At 39.0% G+C, this 19,204-nt stretch overlaps 1 protein-coding gene across 1 annotated transcript in view; it reads right to left on the bottom strand.

Moving 5' to 3' along the window:
- Nucleotides 1-279: 279 nt before the first annotated feature.
- SLC39A8 (solute carrier family 39 member 8) overlaps nt 280-19,204 on the bottom strand; it is a 41,149-nt gene continuing 22,224 nt past the window's right edge. The window contains exons 6-8 of the mRNA XM_089527248.1: nt 15,727-15,934; nt 15,128-15,312; nt 280-5,247 (exon numbers count right to left, since the gene is read on the bottom strand). Coding sequence (XP_089383374.1) covers nt 5,098-5,247; nt 15,128-15,312; nt 15,727-15,934 — 543 coding nt within the window. The 3' untranslated portion in view covers nt 280-5,097. The remainder of the gene's footprint in view (nt 5,248-15,127; nt 15,313-15,726; nt 15,935-19,204) is intronic.

The following is a 19,204-nucleotide window of genomic DNA, read 5'->3' as shown; positions in this document are numbered from 1 at the left end:
ATTAGAGGAAAACCAGAAAGTCTGAGCATGAATACAGTAGTTGATTTACTGAGATCCGAATTTCTGTTAACTCTCAATGATTTACTGAATAAAAAGAATTGTATATAAAATGCTGTAATCTTCATAACAACCCTAAAAGGTTGTTTTATTATCATCCATGCTGAAGATTCAAACTGGAGACTTCCTAATTTGAAGTTCAATATCTCAGCTATTACATTACACCAGTACTATGGGTTGTTCCCAGATGATGACTTTTATTGAACTGTGTAATATTGTTGATGTAATTGATGTTATATTGTATTGCTTGATTATTGTACTGCTTTGTATTACACTGTATGGTACTGTGAGCCGCTTTGATCAGACGGAAAAGCGGTATACAAATAAAAATTTTATTATTATTTATTATTATTATGGAAAAGTTACTTTCTGATCTTCAGATCCAAGACCATCATTCTGAGTAGGGGATTCTGGAACATGTAGTCCAAAAAATAACTTTCCCAAGTTTTGATCAAATCACAGTTTAAAATCATGGGATGTAAACATAGACAATTAGGCAGTGTGGGGTAGCAGTTCGACTATGGCTTTGGAGGCGAGGTTTCAAATCCCTGTTCAGCTATGGCAACCCACTGGGTGACCTTGGACAAATCTCACTTTCCCAGCCTCTGAAGAGAACGTCCTCTGAACCCCGTGATAGGATCGCCATGAGTCAGAAATGAGTTGAAGACACAGTAACAGCAAGAAACACACAACATATTAGAGTTCTCCATTTCAGGCAGGGGAAGAAATCAAACACAAAGTGCTCAAGCTAGTGTGAAGAAAGGAAAAGTATTGGAGTAGAATGGGTGTGCTGTCCTGATGTTCTTTCCAAACTATAGTCTAAGAAGCTGGGACTGTGGTATCCATGTTATCCCACAGCTATTGACATATAAATTGCACACTTGTCTGGGAGTAAATCACATTTGACTTAATTGTATTGACTGCACTGTCTACATTTTGTGATTTGACATAAAACCATGTAGAAGGGCATACATACATATGAATCTTGGATATGTGGTTATTTAATTTTTTTAAAAAAATTGACCACTATTTTGGCAGGCAATTTCAATATTCCAAATGCATTTTATTGCTTCACAAGAAAAGTTTTAACAATAAATGAGGAATGGTCCAATCTCAGCTCAAAAGGCAGGCAGAGAAGTGTGAGCACCAATATCCTCAGAGTTGTGAAATTGTTATAGTTTCCTAGCAGCAAGGAAAATATAGATAATTTTATAATAAATATTGCACACGTCCTCCAAACAGCATTGTAATGGAAGAGAAATATGGCACATATTTCCTTTTCCCATTCCTGCCTGCAATTATCAAGATGATGATGATGATGATTATTATTATTATTATTAGCAGCAGCACAGGTTTTTGGAATGCAAGTAATATACAATTTGCATGAACTAAATTATAGCAAGAAAATTCATATTTATCAAAATGTAGAATCAGGTCTGAATCAAAATGAATAAAAGAATACAATGTATTCTTTTTACTTGAATTTATCTGCATATAAAAACTGTATACATAATAATGGGTCAAAAGGGGACGTAATAATACAGCAACGTGCTTTGTATTCATATCAAGCCAGTTTCAATATCTTTGGGTTAAAGGAGGAGTGAAGAACCTGAAGACTGGGGCCAGGAAGAATGTCCATAATCCTTCACCCCACACCTGTTTTTTTCTGCAGTAGTTTGCACATATGGACATTCGGTCTGCCACTACTGCCTTTCCTGTCAATTCCAGAGCCAGGACAGATCACTGTCTAGCAGGCACTTCCATTTAGCAGGCCAGTTTCCCATCCAGAATAATGTTTAAAGAAAGTTTTTACCAGCTTACCTCTTTTATAAAGAGTTAAAATTTTACATTTTGATACGTAGCCTTTTAGGTGTTTGTTTTTTTAATTAAACTTTGTATTGGTTAATGCTTTGTATTGTTTTAACTTGGGCTGTTTTAAATTTTGTTGGTTGTCTTGAGTCCCGATACCTGGAGGAAGGTGGGGTGTTAATAAATAAATAGTAATAATAATAATTCTGGGCGCCAAGCACAGCATTCTGACCTCAGAACACTCCTTTCTGTAAATGTCTTTCTGAAGAGGAATTGGGTTTTTTCCTTCGCAGCACCACTGCTGGCAGCAACATACACTGACAAAATGAGGCACTAGGCACTGCACAAGCAGGAAAAATACTTTCTTAAAGTTTCATTCTGAGTAGAGAACTAGCCTGGGCATTTATAAATGGTGGTGCCCAGGCAGTGCTCTGTCAGTGGTGGGAGATGCTGAAGGAAAATGGCAGTAACTGCCAGGCCTGGCCTCCCCTCTCCTACCTCCCTGAATGCAGTGTTAATCCACTAGTGTACACTGCAGGAAACACCAGGGTTTCCTGCAAACCTCAGAGACAACCAGGTTAAGAGGGTATACCTCAAGTTTGATGTGGATAGAGGTGTATATTGTGTGTCCTGATCATGCCAGATTCAAGGGAAATGCCATGCATTGTGTGAACTGATCATGCCAGATTTGGGAGGTGGGGAAGGTTCAGTTTATTTCTGTATACAAACCTTTAAAAATCTGTAGGGTCTTATGGTCCCAGTCCTAGTTTAAAGATTGTTTGGGTACCAGGCCTTGTAAAGACTGCTCTTTGGACACTAGAGAGCCATTGGTAGCCAGAATAGAAAAGTGCAGGCAGGCAAACAGAATGAGTCTCTAAAAAGCAAAAGTGTTCATTGTGCAGCTTCCCAGAGATTGTTGTACTGTGAGTTCCAGAATTCCTTGCCAATAGCTATACTGGCTAGGGCTGGTGGAAGGGGCAGTTCAACATCTTCTGGACAGCTGAACAATTTCTACTTTAATGAAAAACCTTGCATAGTGAATTAACAACCTTAATCCATGGCACTAATCCAGATTGCATTTCCTCTCTAATAGCTATATGGAATTGTTACATGCACAATCTTCTGTCCTGAGGCACAGAGCTCTACTAGGCACAGATCTGTGCTACCTACTGAAGTCAATGCACAGTTTTTATGGGTGAAGGTGCTTTGTGCACATATTAGAGCATGGCCACCCCAACACTGACCAGAGTGAGGTGGTCACTTCAAGTGGCAAATGATGGAAGGCAGCAGCGAAGTGTTGGAAAAGACCAATTTCTGTTCAATATTGTGTGCCCCTGCTGCCTTCTGGTTAAGTGGAGGATGTTCTTCCAGTATCAGTAAGGCTTAATTTCCAATCTAGCTGGCTTTTGTAGACAGAATTGGTGGTGGGGGGGTATCATCTTGTTTTAAATCTTATGCAGCAAAATGTTTTGAGCTGGCCCTGTATCAGAGCTTCCACAAACAGAAAACAGCTGAAGATTAAGTCACAAATAAGCCAGCAACTCAACCAACCATTGCTGCCATTTGAGGTGGATCCATTTCTATGAAAACTGTCACATGAAGCTTTCAAAACTTCATTTGCAACCTAAAACAATTGTGATTCAGCACCATTTTGTTGTAGATGCACTACACTATAAACTGTGATATTAAAAATACTTAGATTTTAATCATTTTTAAAAACTTGAAGACTTTTCAGCATTACGTATGTAAGATATTGTTGAAATTTTAGCATCAGGGCATTTGCTTATTAAAAAATGCCATTTCTATAAGCCCACAATCCCCTTGAAAGAGGAAGATCAAAAGCAGTAAGTGGTATAATTAATCCACTGTTAATTAGTAACTAGAATCTTTGCATCATTTATGCAAACTTTCTGAAGCAATTTTAAAAAAATTATTTCCCCTTAAGGAGGAAAAACCTAAACCTATTTTGAAACTGTTACTGGTATCACAGTTAATTACAGAAGTCTACAAGCTCTTCTGGAGGTGGTGGTATTGCATTAAATGCTCTTGTCAGCTAAGGCAAGAATCCACTGAGCCACAGGACAAGGGCTATAGGATTTTGTTGGAACTTCCTCTATGAAAGTGAAGAGGAAAATCCACTCTCTGAGTCCACAGAGCTGCAGAAAAATATTGCAGCCAGTACTCCTGTCAGATGGGGTTGGAGAGACCAGGAAAGGCCAATGAAACCCCCATGATCCAGGCTTTCCTATTCTTTTGACAAGTCCCCAAAACTGAAGAGACACAGTGCCAACTCTATCCCACTGGAATCAATGGAACCAAAACACATTATTTTCAATGGTTCTGTGGCTTCCGTGTCAAAGAAACAGTAAATACATGCTGCATTTTACTGCAAACTTTAATGAAGATATCAAGGTGCAAAACCTATTTCAGGAATAGTGTTGAGCCCCTTGGAAAGTTCTCTTGAAGTTCAGATTAAAATCCAGAGTGTATTAATTGTTCTACAGACATGGAGGCCACAAGCCACCAGTGAAAAGGTAGCCAGAAAGGCAGAAAAATTCACCTTCAATTTTTGCCCAGGTGGTGCAAACCTGACAGGACATAGGAAAAGGCAGACCATGTGCTATAGACGGACCCACTTTTGCCCTGTAAAACTGTTCTGTGAGGCAGCAAATTATACACACTTACCTTGGAGTAAGCCTTATTATCCTTAATGGCACTTACCTCTGACTCAAAATAGGTAACCTTGCACTAAAAGTCTAGTTTATTTTATCCTGCAACATACTGCAGATGTGTCTAAAACTTAACACCATGGAAGAAGAATGCAGTACCTTTGAGGGCTACAGTGACAAAGGTGCCATCCTAATTTCTCACTTGAAAGCACAAATGTCTCAGTCCAGAGCTCTTCATGATGCCAGGGAATAGAGCAGTTTTTGAAGGCAAAGGGTCTCCCTGAATCTAATGAGTCTCTCACAATTTTAAGTCATCGCTGGAGTTTTGCAAAAATAATAATCATAATGTACAGATGTTGAAGGAAAACCTTTGTCCTAGCACTGATTTTGATGATCCCTATGAACAACCTTTTTGTTTGTTTAGTTTTTAAATGCCTGAAGAAAGTAAGTACTGAAACAAATCCTTTATATCTTCCAAGTCCCTTTATGGAGTTCAAGAGTTCTTCCATTTTTTTTAAAAAAAATTACTAAGTGTCTTCATCATCACAGCTTCATTATCACATTATTCCAGTTCAATATCACCTGCATACAAGGTGATCAGCAGGATAGCAGCAAATCCTGTGAGCAGGCCTGCATTTTGGATAAGGAAAAAGGCTAGATCCGTTTTCCTTCCAGTTACTTTCTCTCTCGTCATGTCGTTCATTTCTGGAAACTAGAAAGGGGATGGGGAGGGGAGGAGAAAAAGAGAAATATTTTCAGGTAGGTGTTGCCATCTGCTGGCAGAACATTACACAACAGTATGTTTTCTTTCTTTTTTCAGTGCATCCATTGATTTATTTTACATTACTGTATGAAATTGGATTTGGTTCCCAAGTCACTTGAAAATCAATAATTTGGGGCTATGCCCAGCTGGGATGTTCTGTCTAAGTGATTAGTTGGAAATGACCAAAATAAATTGTCTATTTTACTTCCTACTCATTTCCAAGATTTCCTCCAAGGCTTTGGGGACATCTTGTGGGAGAATTCCCCAATGGGTCGCCCTTGACATTTTAGCAACACAAAGGCTTGTATTCAATAAACATATGATTTATATCGTCTTATAATGGGTAGGGTTGCATTGATAAGGAAATCCTGACCTAATGCAGAAGGCATTGAAGTAGTTTGCTAGAGGAAATGTTGGCCATGATGACAGGACAATCAAAAGGAAGAGAATTCTACTTTAACTCTGCCCTGCTGGAGTTGATGGTGGTGGAAAAGGGGGACTCTTCAACGTGCAACATGCATCACATAGGTGCGTGCAAGCAGGCACACACTGTCCAACCATGTTGCCTTTTCTACCCAACACTGACAGCATGCTACTGTGACAATGCCACTAACAAATCAGCATGTGAGTGGCATTGTCACAGTAGCAAGCTGTCAGTGTTGGGTGGGAAAAGGCAACATGCTTGGCCGGAGTTTAGAAGAGCAAACATTTTGGACTAATATTCCCAGAATCTCCAAGCCAACATGATTGAGACCACTCCTGCTGGTTACTGGTAACTTGAACTACTAACTTGAATGCGCTTCTTCACTTGATCATCTTGCAGCAGCACTTTGAAGTTCTTTCTTGTGAACTTTTATATTAGCTGCAACCAAGCTGTAATATTTATTTCATTTCATTTGGTTGGTGTGTGTTTATGTGCTGCATGTGCACATGCGGACAAACGTAGACACACTTCTTATACTCTAGTTACCCACATCAAGCTTTTGGGATAATGTAGGTTGCAAATTCAGTAATCAAGCAACAGAATATCACTCCTGAGTGATAAAGCTGTAGTAGTTCCCACTGACTTTGGGATACTTGGTTTTCCTAGCCAGCAAACAACCACCCCACTTATATCAAACCATTGTGCCAGCAGTGTGATAGGTTTGCTGCCCACATGAATGGGTAACCCAGAATTTCATTGCACAAATGGAATTTGTGATTTCCAAAGATGGACAAGCACTTGTGCAAAAGGTATCCTGCCTCTTGTGATAAGGATAACACAAAGTAGAAGTACATTTTAAAATTGCTGTGGTCCTTTAGGCAGAGGAATAAAGCACCATCTAAATAAATAATAACCCCTCACATTTCTTTTTCGCATTGGCCTGATTTACCCAACCAAATATCCAAAAGTTCTAGGGGTACCCTAGCTTGTCATCCATTAACCACCACTCATTCCTGCAGTGGGATCAGCTAAACAAATCACAGCCCTTCCATTTATGGCAAAGTTTGGACCAGGTATGACTTTGTGTTCTGGCTTGTTTAGCCTGCAGAATAAGAACCCAGGATCTGTTCTTGTGCTGTTTTTCTGTAGAAAGTAGAAAGAAGCCAGAGAACCTACTTTTCCCAGGTTTGGTTGTGACACTATATCAGGGTAGACAACTGCAGAAGGAACAGAGGCTAATTTTCTACTGTTGCACCCTTGGGAGCTGCATCACTGTCTCTTTTCACTATTACAAGAAACTATTACAAGAAACTGCATCATATCATTTTTGGTTTATTTTTCACCCGGTTGTCAGTTGGTTTTTTGGCAAGGGTTGAACTCTTCAGGTATTTGGGGAGAGGGTCTTGGGTGAGGAACCAGGGGCAAATCCGCCACATTTTAACTCACATTTAGCAATTTAGAGTTCAAAAGCCAGGGAGTGGAGGTTTGGAAAGCACACTTTCCCCATCTACTGTATGTACTATATGAATCATAAACCAAAGGTCCATGACTTCTTCAGCCACTCCCAATGCATGCAGGAGCTACATCTGCCAGTGTGTACCAGCATGCTGTCCACAAGCAGGAATTATTTAGAATTTCAGCTTGACAGACTGAATTTATGGCATCCAAATGCACCTGCTGCCTCATTGCTCTTACAAAACCATGAGAAACAAACCTTGTGATAATGGGTCTATTATATGTTTGTTAGAATTTTTATTTATGAGCTGCTTTGGGTCCCTTTCTGGGAGAAAGACAGCATAGAAATCAAATAAATAAAATAATATATATATATTTCCCATTGTCTGGGCAGTACAGCTGAGAGATAATAGTCTTCTTTCTAGGTAACAAAGGGTTGATAAGTTGATAGTATTAAACTGCATTTATTGGGGGCCGCATCAGAAGGAGTCACATGTCATGAGAGACAACTGCCCAATGAGATAGCCAGGGTGGGAGAAGTTTCTAGCTCTTCCAAGGAAGTTATAAATGCTTCAATAATAACCATGAATGCCAGTCTCTGACAAAGGGACTCTTTAGACCAGGGGCTCCTGTTCCACCTGGAGAGTTGGTTGAGACTGGACATAAGCATCCAGATTCCTAGCTCCACCCATGAACATCCAGAACTCATGATTCCAACTATCTTAAGTGGAATAGGAGAAAGAATTATCTAGTCGCATCAGGGACTTTAGATTATTATACTGACCTGGCTGAAGATCCTGGATGAAGATGATCTAGAGACTAATCTGTAACTTGTAACTTTTCTAAGTGTGCCTGAAGGTGGCCCTTCATGAACAGAGATACCTTTTCCTACTGTACATTTCTTACTTAGGATAAAACCTTTTCCTTGGAAAGTACTTCTTATAGAAACACACTCCTTCCACATGCCTTTTGCTCGGTTTCATCCAGGATAACCAGACATCCTCCTTTTCCAGGACATGTCCTACATTTCAGCCTTCTGTCCAGAAGGAACTGCAAAATGTCCTTCATTTTGAGCATGACTAAGCACAAATATATCTTTTATTTTGTAATGTCCTACATTTTTCTTGAATGTCCTACATTTTGTGGTGCCTTGTCCTCTTTTGCTGTTATGACATCTAGTTTCATCTCTCCACAAAGGCTGGAGAGGGAGGGAAGTCTCTGCAGTGTCAGAGATGGAAAGTGCAAGTGAAACCGCAAAGTAACCTCTTAATGAGTTACTAGGGAAAGGATAGGTCAAATCAGAAGGTGGTGGCAGCTCAGTTCATTTAGATTGTCTCAAGGGGTCCAATACAGCTCAGGCAGAAGCAGGAAGGGGACCCAAGAGCCCTTGTGCAGCCCTTAACCACAATTGCAATTTTCAGGAACTTAAAGAACTCATGGCATATTTTGTACAGCAAGTCTTATTTCTATGACCAAGGTATAGGCAGTTTGCTGCATTCACCCACCCTCACACACATTTGCACATCAGCAGACTCCAGGCAAAATACAAAGATACTTCAAAAAAAACAACTCCCCAAAGCTGTTTCTAGTTTGGCAGGTAAACACATTTACTTGTTGTTGATCATCACACACTCTCTCCTTGGAAATTAATTCAAAGACACTGAAGAAACTTCAGATACTGCAAAGTGCTGACAAAAACTGATCAACAAAATTGCTGCACTGGCTGCTCATCAAAAGATGAGGTAGGATCAAATTTAAAGTTTTCAAAGCCTCCTGACACATGAGGAGTCCAAACATTATATCCCTGGAAATATCCTCCAAACTCAAATGGATTTGTGGGGCGGGGGAAGGGAAGAAGGAAATTTTCTATAACTGGGGTAATAAAATCCATTGGAGACAGATGACAGCCAATATTTCTAGCACCTTCCATCATGGTTGAAGTCTCCCCAATAAAGCAAAGAATAATTATGAATTCAGCCACCTTCATCAGTTCATAAAATATCCCCTTTTAACAGAACAGGGTCAGATCTAACATTAAACCGGAGGGAAGGGACTGACTCTAGCATCATGATTTGAGGGGTCAGGAAAAGGCAAACAAAATCTCATTGTTGGTTATTATTGCAATTCATATTCCCAGAGAAGGAGAAAGAGAGGCAAAACAAGCCCTTCTGTTACAGAAAGTGAGGCAGTTGCTTCGGGCAGCAGATTTGAGATGTCATGCAAAGGCAGTACATGGATGAGTTAGTGGATTTATTATTCCTGAGTGTTTCTTTTGCTGTCAGGGAGAAGGACAAGTGCTTGTGGGATTTTCTGCCTCAGGTGACAAAAAGAACTTGGTTGCTGATGGGTTCACAATGAACTTTGACTTGCTGTGGGTTTGGAAACAACATTTGCTGCTCTGCCTGAGGCAGCAAAATATTTTGGGCCAGTCCTAGTGATATGTCTTTTTGCTTATCAAGGCCATGGATGCTGTACCCATATTTAACTGGAAACCTTCAACCCAAGAGTTCAATTGCTGAACTGAAAGTTTTAGTTCAGAGGTAACAAACCCGAAAAGCAACTACAGGGTAATACGTGCCCCTACCCTGCAGATAATGCTGGGCAGCAAATCCCAGAATTTCTCACCATTGGCAAATCTACAGTGCTATATAAATAATAATAATAATAATAATAATAATAATAATAATAATAATAGGTTGTGCTAGATAAGGCTGTTGAGAATTGGAAGTGTAAGAAATCTGGGCCGGATCACAGTTTGCCCACCCCTGCACTGGACCTTTAATTACAAAAGTTACTCTGTCTTGACTAGCCAGAAGCAAATTGCCAGACTCTACTGTGGGGGTAGTCAATGGCAGTTGGTCTGGAGGCCAGTTTTCTAGGGGCCACATGGACTGCCAAAAAAACTCCAAAATCCAAACCCAGAAATGGATACACACACACTGGGGGTAGAAACCTTTTTAAAGTGTGTTGTTGCTCCTAAACTATTTAAGCAGAAGTAATTCACCATGTCTTGCCAGTAAAAGGGCATCCTGGGATATTTGAAGATGTCACAAAAATTGTCTGGGGAGCTAAAGTGGACTTGGGGGCTACACATCGCCACCGCCACCCTTTAGTACTTACACCAAGCCTGGCTGATCCAGATGTTTCCTCTCAACTGTGAACTGAGGGGTTGGTGTTGTAAATCCTAATCCTTTATAGACCTTAACTGAGGTAGTCTTAAATTATTGAATTCAGTACCCAACCCCAATCCACACATTCCTAGTGCAAGCTCCCAGTTGGGAGGAACATCAGGTGCATCAACATAAGGTTTTGGCTAGCAGGTGGCTTCAGAAATTTCTCCATAATTGCTCACAGAGTTTGTGAATAGATGGCCTGCCCCTCATTGAAACATAGGCTGGGTATGAGGAGTCTACAATGTCATCTTACAATGATGAACTGAAGAAATCTGTGGTTCTGTTGTTATCTAATTACATAAGGTAGTGGTGTTGCTCTCACACATACATCTTCACTTGGCTTGTCAGACACATGAGGAAATGAGCAAGTTTTATCATCTTGACAGTAACCTCTGTCTTTTATTGCTCCTCACCTGTGTTGCCAGATTTGCTACCAAACACAAGCCATCAACAATTCCATAAAGAATACTGGAGAATATAATCAAGGGGAAAAGTATAGTTGTGGCTATCCATTGTAATGGGATCATAACTAAGCTCTCTTTGCACGGGTGCCAGAGAACAGTGGTCCAACCTAGTCCACCATGAAAGCCTGTCCCAGATGCACCACTTAGATGAGCCCAACATCCACTTCTGAGATTCTAAAAAGTTATCCCTGACCAGGGAAGGAGCCTCTTTAGTAATTTTACTGATCATATCAGAAGTGTAAGTGAAATGTCATATCTCACAAGAGCCACTCGTATGCAGAAGATAGAGCTGTGAGCTGACACCTGTTTAGGTGACCTTCTAGCAGGCACCCTAGATAAACCCCAAATGCACCAGATCTTGTCTGATCTTGGAAGCTAAGCAAGGTCAGCCCTGGTTAGTACCTGCATGGGAGACTGCCAAGGAATATAGCCGAGTCTGTAGGCTATAATTCGGAGGAAGGAACTAGCAAAACCACCTCTGAGTGTTCCTTGCCAATGAAAACCCTGTGGAATTCATGGGATCACCATATGTTGACAAGTGACTTGAAGGTATATATACATACAATATATATATTACATTGTATTATGTACTGCATTATCTGAATTTTGCTGACATAAGAATAGTTGGTGGTGGCCTGCAAACTCACATGGCCCTAAAAGGGACCTGAACAAATTTATGCTAGAGAGATATGACTATTATATTTAATAGCTTAATTAAACTTCAAAGTTCAGGGTCAAACTGAAGATTAAACAGTAGGAGAGTGCATTTGTTTTCACAGCTCTCCTTGAGCTTCAAGCTAGGACCTCAACAGGCTCCTATAACAAGCAAGATAGAATCACAGAATCATAAAGCTGCAAGGGACTGCAAAGTCCATATAATTAAATGCTCCGCCATGCAGGGGTACATAACTAAATTATTCTCGAGATATGTCCATCCAACTTCTGTTTATAAAACTTCCAAAATAGGTATTAAACTAAATGGACCTCTGGCGTATTCCAATAGGGGCTCTAAGTTATTTATGCTACTCAAACATAATAACATGACTTTGTAGGGGAGGCACAATTTGCTGCTCTGTCACAGGTAGGAAAATATGTTGGGTTTACCCTGTCTCCAAGCAGAGGATTATTGACTTTCTCTTAGCTCATGTAATTGCATCAAGCACCTGTTTCAGCATGCTTATCTTCCCTTGAAATCCAAGGTCTTCTCTTCTTTCATTAAGATCTAAGGCCCTCTATTCTGTGACAGCCTTACTAACCTGCAACATGTCAATGCCTAGTGACCACAATACAAAAAGGTAGCAGTAAACAAATCTTTGCTCTCACTAAGTCATGGTAAATATCAAAGATTTGATTGTACTCATGCAAAATCCAACATATGTTTACTCAGATGTTCCACTGAGTTAATGGAGTCCTCTTCCAAGTAAGGGTCCATGGGATTACAATCTAAAATGTGCCATAGTTGTGGGGGTGGGGGTGGTTCCTGGAACATACTGTATGTAGGGTACATACCTCATCACTTTATATTTTCATATACAGTGGGCCCTTGTTATATGCTGGGGTTTGGTTCCAAGATCCCCTGTGTATCACGAAATCTGTGTATGCTCAAATCCCATTAAATAGTGAACAGAGCAAACTATAAAAAATGGAAAATCAAGGTTTGATATTTGAAATTTATACTTTTTTTGAATATTTTCAAACCACAGATGCTTGAATCCGTGTACAGAAAATCCGTGTAAAAGAAGGGCGGATTGTACATTATAGAATCACTGAGCTGGAGTCAAACTTAGTCATCTGTAGAACAGACATACAGAAATCAGTGGATGAAATTAGAGGCACCTTCCCCTAAGATAGCTTCTCCACCCCCATTTTTGGGAAGCATCAATATTAGCATGCTTCTGATGGTATTAAAATGCATTTCTTTGCACAGGCATTGTCACACTATTGCCACTAATTCTAAATCTCTATGTTTATAGTGCATTTATTAATAGTGTGAACTGCTTTGAATTTTTTCTTTAAACAGTATAGTGTTATAAACATGTTTTAAAACAAATAAAATAAATACTTCTGGATAGCAAAAAGAGCAGCACAATACTCAGGCTACTACTTTGTGAACCAGTATAAAGAAAAATTTAGGTAACCCAAATGTCCAATCCATGTTGTAAGATGCAGTTATGTTGCAGTAGTTTCCATGTGTAACAGTTTAAAGTGACCACCACATGGTCATCTTTTTAACATCCAAAGTAGTATTTAAAATAAATAGCAATATGAAATCTCTTCCTGTCTCTAAAAAGGGTTAATACAGGCCTAAAAAGGGCAAAGGGTTCCTGGCTTCTAGGGCTGCAAGTGGCCGTTTTCATGCTGACAAATGTGGGATGAGTGGGAAGATCAGGGGATATGAGAGATCAGGGAAGTTGGGGGGTGTGTGTGTGTGTGTGTGTGTGTGTGTGTGTGTGTGTAGGTATTTATGTATTTATGTATGTACAGTGGGCCTTTGTTATCCCCTGGGGTTTGCTTCCAAAACCCAATGGATAACAAAATCCATGGGTGCTTAAGTCACTGGCATAATAAAATGGTGCTCCTTACTGTATATAAAATATCAAAATTAAAGTTTGCTTTTTGGTGTGTGTGTGTGTGTATGTGTGTGTGTAATCAAGCTGTGGATGCTTAAATCCATGGACAAAGAATCTGTGGATATGGAGGGCCAACTGTACGTTTGTATATATGCCTTCCAATTGCTGTCGACTATGACAAGCAACCCCATGAATTTCTTAGGGTTTTCTTAGGCTAGGAATACTCAGAGGTGGTTTTACCAGTTCTGTACTGTTGTGCCCCAAATCCAGAATTCTACCACCTATACATCTTTCTTATTTATATATTGGCTCATAGCAAGCAAGTGAGAAGAAGAGCAAGAAGAGTGAAAAACAAGAGTTCTAACAAATCCTACCTGTTTCTAAACAGAGAGGAGCAAGGTGGGATTCAGCAGAAAAGTAGGATTCTGTACAGACCATGCACACACATTATTTACTTTTTGTTCAGACACTGCATGAAAGGTTCCAGTCTAGAAATCTAAAGACAGAGAGATTTGAAAGGTAGCAGAGAAACCTATCACCTGTTCTGCCACAGTGAGCTTAACAGGGGTGTAAACAAAGTTTAAGGCAGAAATTAGAGAGAACACATGCAGCTTTCTAGGATGCCCTTTACCCTTGGTGGAAAGAGCTCACTATGCACACCAGTAGAGTTATCTTTCTACTTAAGCCCAAGAAACACTTGTGTCAACACACAAAGGAAGAAAGCTTTTACTGTACCACAGGACTCATGAAATCAGTGCTAGTCTGCAAAGCGATCTTGTAACGCCTTTGAGACCAACTGAAAGAAAAAAGTTGGTAGCTTGAATTTTCTTAGACTTGAGCCTATTTTCTCCAAATACATCTGAAGAATTAGGCTCTAGTAGTGCATGAAAGCTCAAGCTACCAACTTCTTTCTTTCAATTGTAGCACCTTTGCATACTGATTTTCCAGACTAATGGTTATGCCTTTCAGTGCTAGTCTGTTCATCTTTCCTTCTCATATTTAGAGATGAATGCATCTGTAAAAACAAATGTATTGAGCTCTTATCCATCAAGTTGTTTTCTCCACTCATCCTTTTCTGTCATTGGTCCTCTGTTTAGTTTTTCTGATGGTATGATACAGCTTTTGAATTAATCTCTTGGAATCACAATAGTTTCCACAAATTTTCATACACTAGATACCTACACATACCCCTTCTCTAATTTCCTTTCTGTAAGTGTCACACACCTAGGAACCTGCTACCAAATGCCTTCAAATCATTTTAAATATGTAAAGTTTCAAGTGCAGTTTAGTGACCTGGATCAAGATCTCCCTGGAAGCCAGACAGAAGAAGCTGCATCAACAGGTCCAGGGGTTTTCCTCCCCAAACAAATCCTGCATCTCCATCCATCAATCCTTCATATGCAATTCTACTTTTTCAGGTTCCCCCAAAGTCGACAGTAGATACTGAGGAAAAATTAAATATGTGGCAGTCAGCTAATGACATCCTCCTAGATTCACCTTAGCATTAAACTGATTGCAACCAAAGTGGCTACTAGAGAAAAGGGGCATGAAGTAAGTACCATTCCAGTTGTGATTGTTTTGTTTTGTTTTGTTTTTAAAAAACTAATTCCTACAAGGAATTGGTTTCATGCTAGTGATACACATTCTATGATTTCACAACTTCCTCTTACAAGAATATTTCTTTAACCATATAAACACTAATTTTCTTATATATGATATAATGAAAGCATAGTGGAAACTCACCATATCTGCCAGGGAAATATATAGGAACATGCCTCCAGCAATTGCAAAGATAATGTTTGGAGCAAAGTTGTTGCCTACCACTATCCCAAAAGCTAGCCCAACATAGCAGGAGCATGCTGACAAAAAATTAAAAAACAAAGCTTGGCGTGTGCTCATTCCTGCATTAAGGAGGATGACAAAATCTCCTGAAAAAGAAAAAAAAGGCAAGAGATGGCTCATGAAAAGGGATATTGGTACCATTTTTTTTCAGAGAATTTTTGGAATGTTTGTAATATGTCCCAAAAGATTAGGAAAGTTTTCATAATCCTAAAATGCTACAAAACATCCTGCTGTTAATTCTTCGAGGGGGGGGGGGTTAAAACACTTTTTATGCCACTTTTCTTCTAAGCAGTTCATGGAGGTATATATAGATCACCTCCCCTTCCCAATTTTTATCCTGGCAACAACGCTATTGGGTAGGTCAGATTGAGAGAGTGACTAGTTTAAAGTAATCCAGTGAGTTTTAGAGATCAGTGGGGAATAGAGCTGGAACTCCCAAATCCCAGTCCAATCTCTTTGATGTATGTAATAATACCTTTAGATGATAGGAAACATCTTACCCAGTTCATGAGGAAATTCTTCACACAGGATTGCTATAGATGTGCTAATTCCCTGAAGCAGGGAGAGTGTGAAAGATGCACCAATAGCTAACCCATCAATGAAGTTGTGCAGTGCATCACTCAGTGTGATCATCCAGGCAATTGTGCCAATCTCTGACAATGAAGGTCCCTTGAAACATTTGCATGAGCTGCTTTGAGTTTCTTCTTTCTGCAGAAATAGAAGCAAAATCAGTAATTTGATGCCTTAAATGGCTACAAGAGAGCCAATAGGTTTCCTCCATATATTTTAGGAAATGCTAAATTACAAAGAGTCAAAATTGATTAGTCTCAAGTCTTCTTCCTCTCCACCAGAACAAACAAGTCATTAAAAAATAAGAGCACAAAGCATAAATCATTCTGTGGGTAAATTGCTGGGAACAGAACTGCAGATTTTGCACAGGGGCATCTAATGGAACTAGGTTGTCCAGGAATGAATTCTGATGCCTCTCTGCTAATAAGATACTTTTCTAAACTTGGTGTGGGGAGAGAAATCTTATTTTCACATTATGAGTATTAGGAGTCCATAATGTGTTGCATCCAGGCAACTTGTTTTCTTGCAGATTCCATGGCACATGGATTTCAAAGTTAGTACAACCAGACCTCCTTTATGTTTTTATCATTGGGGGAGGGCTGGGTTTTGGGGATTTTTCTTTTTAATTGTAATTTTAATTGTATGTTGTGTCATTTTACTGTTGTAATCCGCTTTGATTCCTTGAAAAAGTGAAATATATTATTATTATTATTATTATTATTATTATCCTTTCATATTTAAATTCTTGATTAGCTACAAAGCCTGCTGGGAGGATTCAGATAACAGCAGTCATCATATGATGCTGAATTCAGATTTAGCCATACTCAGAATAGAACTAATGATATCAATAGAATTTGAGTTAGTTATGACAAAGAATGCAAGTCACTACTTATTTCTTTGTTATACATGAATATGAAAAAATCAGTTTGCATTCCCAACTGGGCAATATTATGAACGTTTTTGCATATTTTTTTAAAAAATGTATTTTGAAACTTTTAATGAAAATTTTGCACAAAAATTATTTTGTACAAAACACTTATTTTTATGTAAAATATTACATTTCTCTGCAACACTGTGCAAAAATGAAACATTTTTGTAGAGACGTTCAAGCTACAAAATTGACAGCCAAGCCTGCAAAATGATAGTATCTTGACTGAGCAATGCTTCAATTGTTATAAAGTACTGTTTGCTGCTTCTACCAGAGCACAGTAATAGTAGAGTAATGGTAATGTGATATGAAAGAGTGAAACATTTTCCTGCACAAACTATGCATCCAACACACATTTGTCACTGTATGCCAACATCTGAATTATTCCAGAATTATTCCCCAGACTGCATTGTTCTATTTTACCACTCAATTGAGAGTCAGTCATAAATGAGACAACACAAAGCCAAGTCCATTGGGAAAGGTTTGACTTGCATAATTATTCTGAACACATGTATATGCTTTTAATTTCTACTACATTTACTGATATACATAGTAAGGAAATCTTAACCTTGCTTAATGCTTATTTGTTTAGAAAAATAATTTGATTTATAAAGACCCAAGTGTGGCTGTTAAGAGTGTTGGATTGGGAAGGATTGGGAGATCTGTGTTGCTCTAGTTCTCAGTGAAGCATGACACTAATTGGTTAACCATGGGCCACTCACTCTCTCTCAGTCTTCCCTATTTCACAGGGCTGATGTGAAGATGAAATGAAGAAGATGAAGAGAACCATGTATGCCCCTTTGAACACACTGGAGAAAATACAGAATGCACTCACCCTAACTTTACAGAGTTCCTGATAATTACTGAATACACAAGAGGAACATGAATACAGAATTTCCCAAAAGAAAGCAAACACATCCAAACTAATTTCAAAATGAATAACAAAACCTCTTTATAAAAGTCAAGCATGTGAGTGATACCATCTATGACACTGACTTTTCCTGAGAAGCAGGTTTGAAGAAACGTGACAGAAAGAGAGCACACGTAATTCAAATGAAGCAGCCAATTTCCTCATCAGACTTCAGCTGCTTTATTTTTAAGTTACATGTTCAGTCCAGGCCTCTTTTGAATTCTCTGAGTTCTATGTAACTACTGCAATGAATTCCTGTAGGAATCTGATGGGATATAAAGTTTTGTACACTAAATAGTGATGCAAAACCTCTTATGATTTGTTAAGAGAAGAGCTGTACACTGTTCCTTTTCTTATTATTAAACTCTACAGTCTTCCTGACTAGCCACCTACACTGTATAAGCAGGACAAGAGGTGCTGAAGTTTGCAGTTTTGGCTATTAGTCAATTGAATTTAAGGATACCTGACAAATCCAAGGGATTGACAGGGACCAGAACAAACAATTCAGGCACCTAAAAGGGAGAGGACACCTACACTCCCAAAAGATAAATATAATTGTTACACTATTAGGATTAGCCAGGACTCAATCTGAGAGATCAATGCATTGGTGCCCTTGTGATTTCATTCAAGATACTGTTTTTTGCTGTCCCAGAATGGCTCTAGATAGCAGGCAGCCTCCTGATTACTCCTGAGTGGACAGATATATATATGTTTCTAGGCATAGGTTTGCATTTACCATGGCCCCAAGACCAGCCGAGTGCTCACTGCTTTAACATTACTACCATGTCCCCTATGCAGAGATCAAATGAAGCCTAAAGGTTTGCATGTCCCGCCTCTTCCAGGTGTTAGCTCCTCAACCCCACCCCGAAATTGTTAGTATGACTCCCTATTATGTCTGCACCAGCCTCCTTATTCAGTAAATTACTCTCTTGCCTGCTTTTTCTCTATCTTTGGTCTATATGTGTAGAAAAATGAGGAAGTCAGCTGGACTCTACCAGTGTACATTTCAGGATTCCTTTTAATTTAACTTTCTGTTATATGTATTTTATAAAAATCCATGTAAGTTTTTTTTAAGAATCACAGAATGAAATATTCTAACTTCATCGTCTTTTCCACTAAACCTCATTTCCTATTTGTATGTGGTTTTGTGTGAAAGGATCGTTGTGCCACCTCAGGATACTGCTGAATGTATAGAACAGACTTTTATTTTAGTTCCATGAATATATTGCCTCAGATGCTCTGGCTATAAATCCCAACCCATTACTAAACCTCATACCTTTCAAATGACTCAGTGTTGGAAAGAGCCTTGGTTTCAACTTAATTTTTAAGTAGTTTCTCTGAGGAGAAACAGACTAGAATGAACAAAGAACATGTCAATGCATATTTTGTCACAAATGCCTATGTGCAGAAGTTATTGTTCAACTATGGACATAGCACTGATAGTCCAGAGAAAAGAAACTGTTATGTCACAGGATTTGAATGGAACACTGAAATATTTTTCTTCTATTATAATTCTGCCTATTGACCAAAAAAAGTCACATATGAAGTAGGCCTTCATTCAGTGGCTACT

The sequence above is a fragment of the Sceloporus occidentalis genome, unplaced genomic scaffold, assembly GCF_023333645.1.
Source record: "Sceloporus occidentalis isolate IW3139 unplaced genomic scaffold, rSceOcc1.0.p SCAF_5, whole genome shotgun sequence".
In the NCBI taxonomy this organism is placed as follows: Eukaryota; Metazoa; Chordata; class Lepidosauria; order Squamata; family Phrynosomatidae; genus Sceloporus; species Sceloporus occidentalis.
Note: the sequence above shows the minus strand (reverse complement) of the source record. Positions and strands in the feature narration are given on the sequence as shown.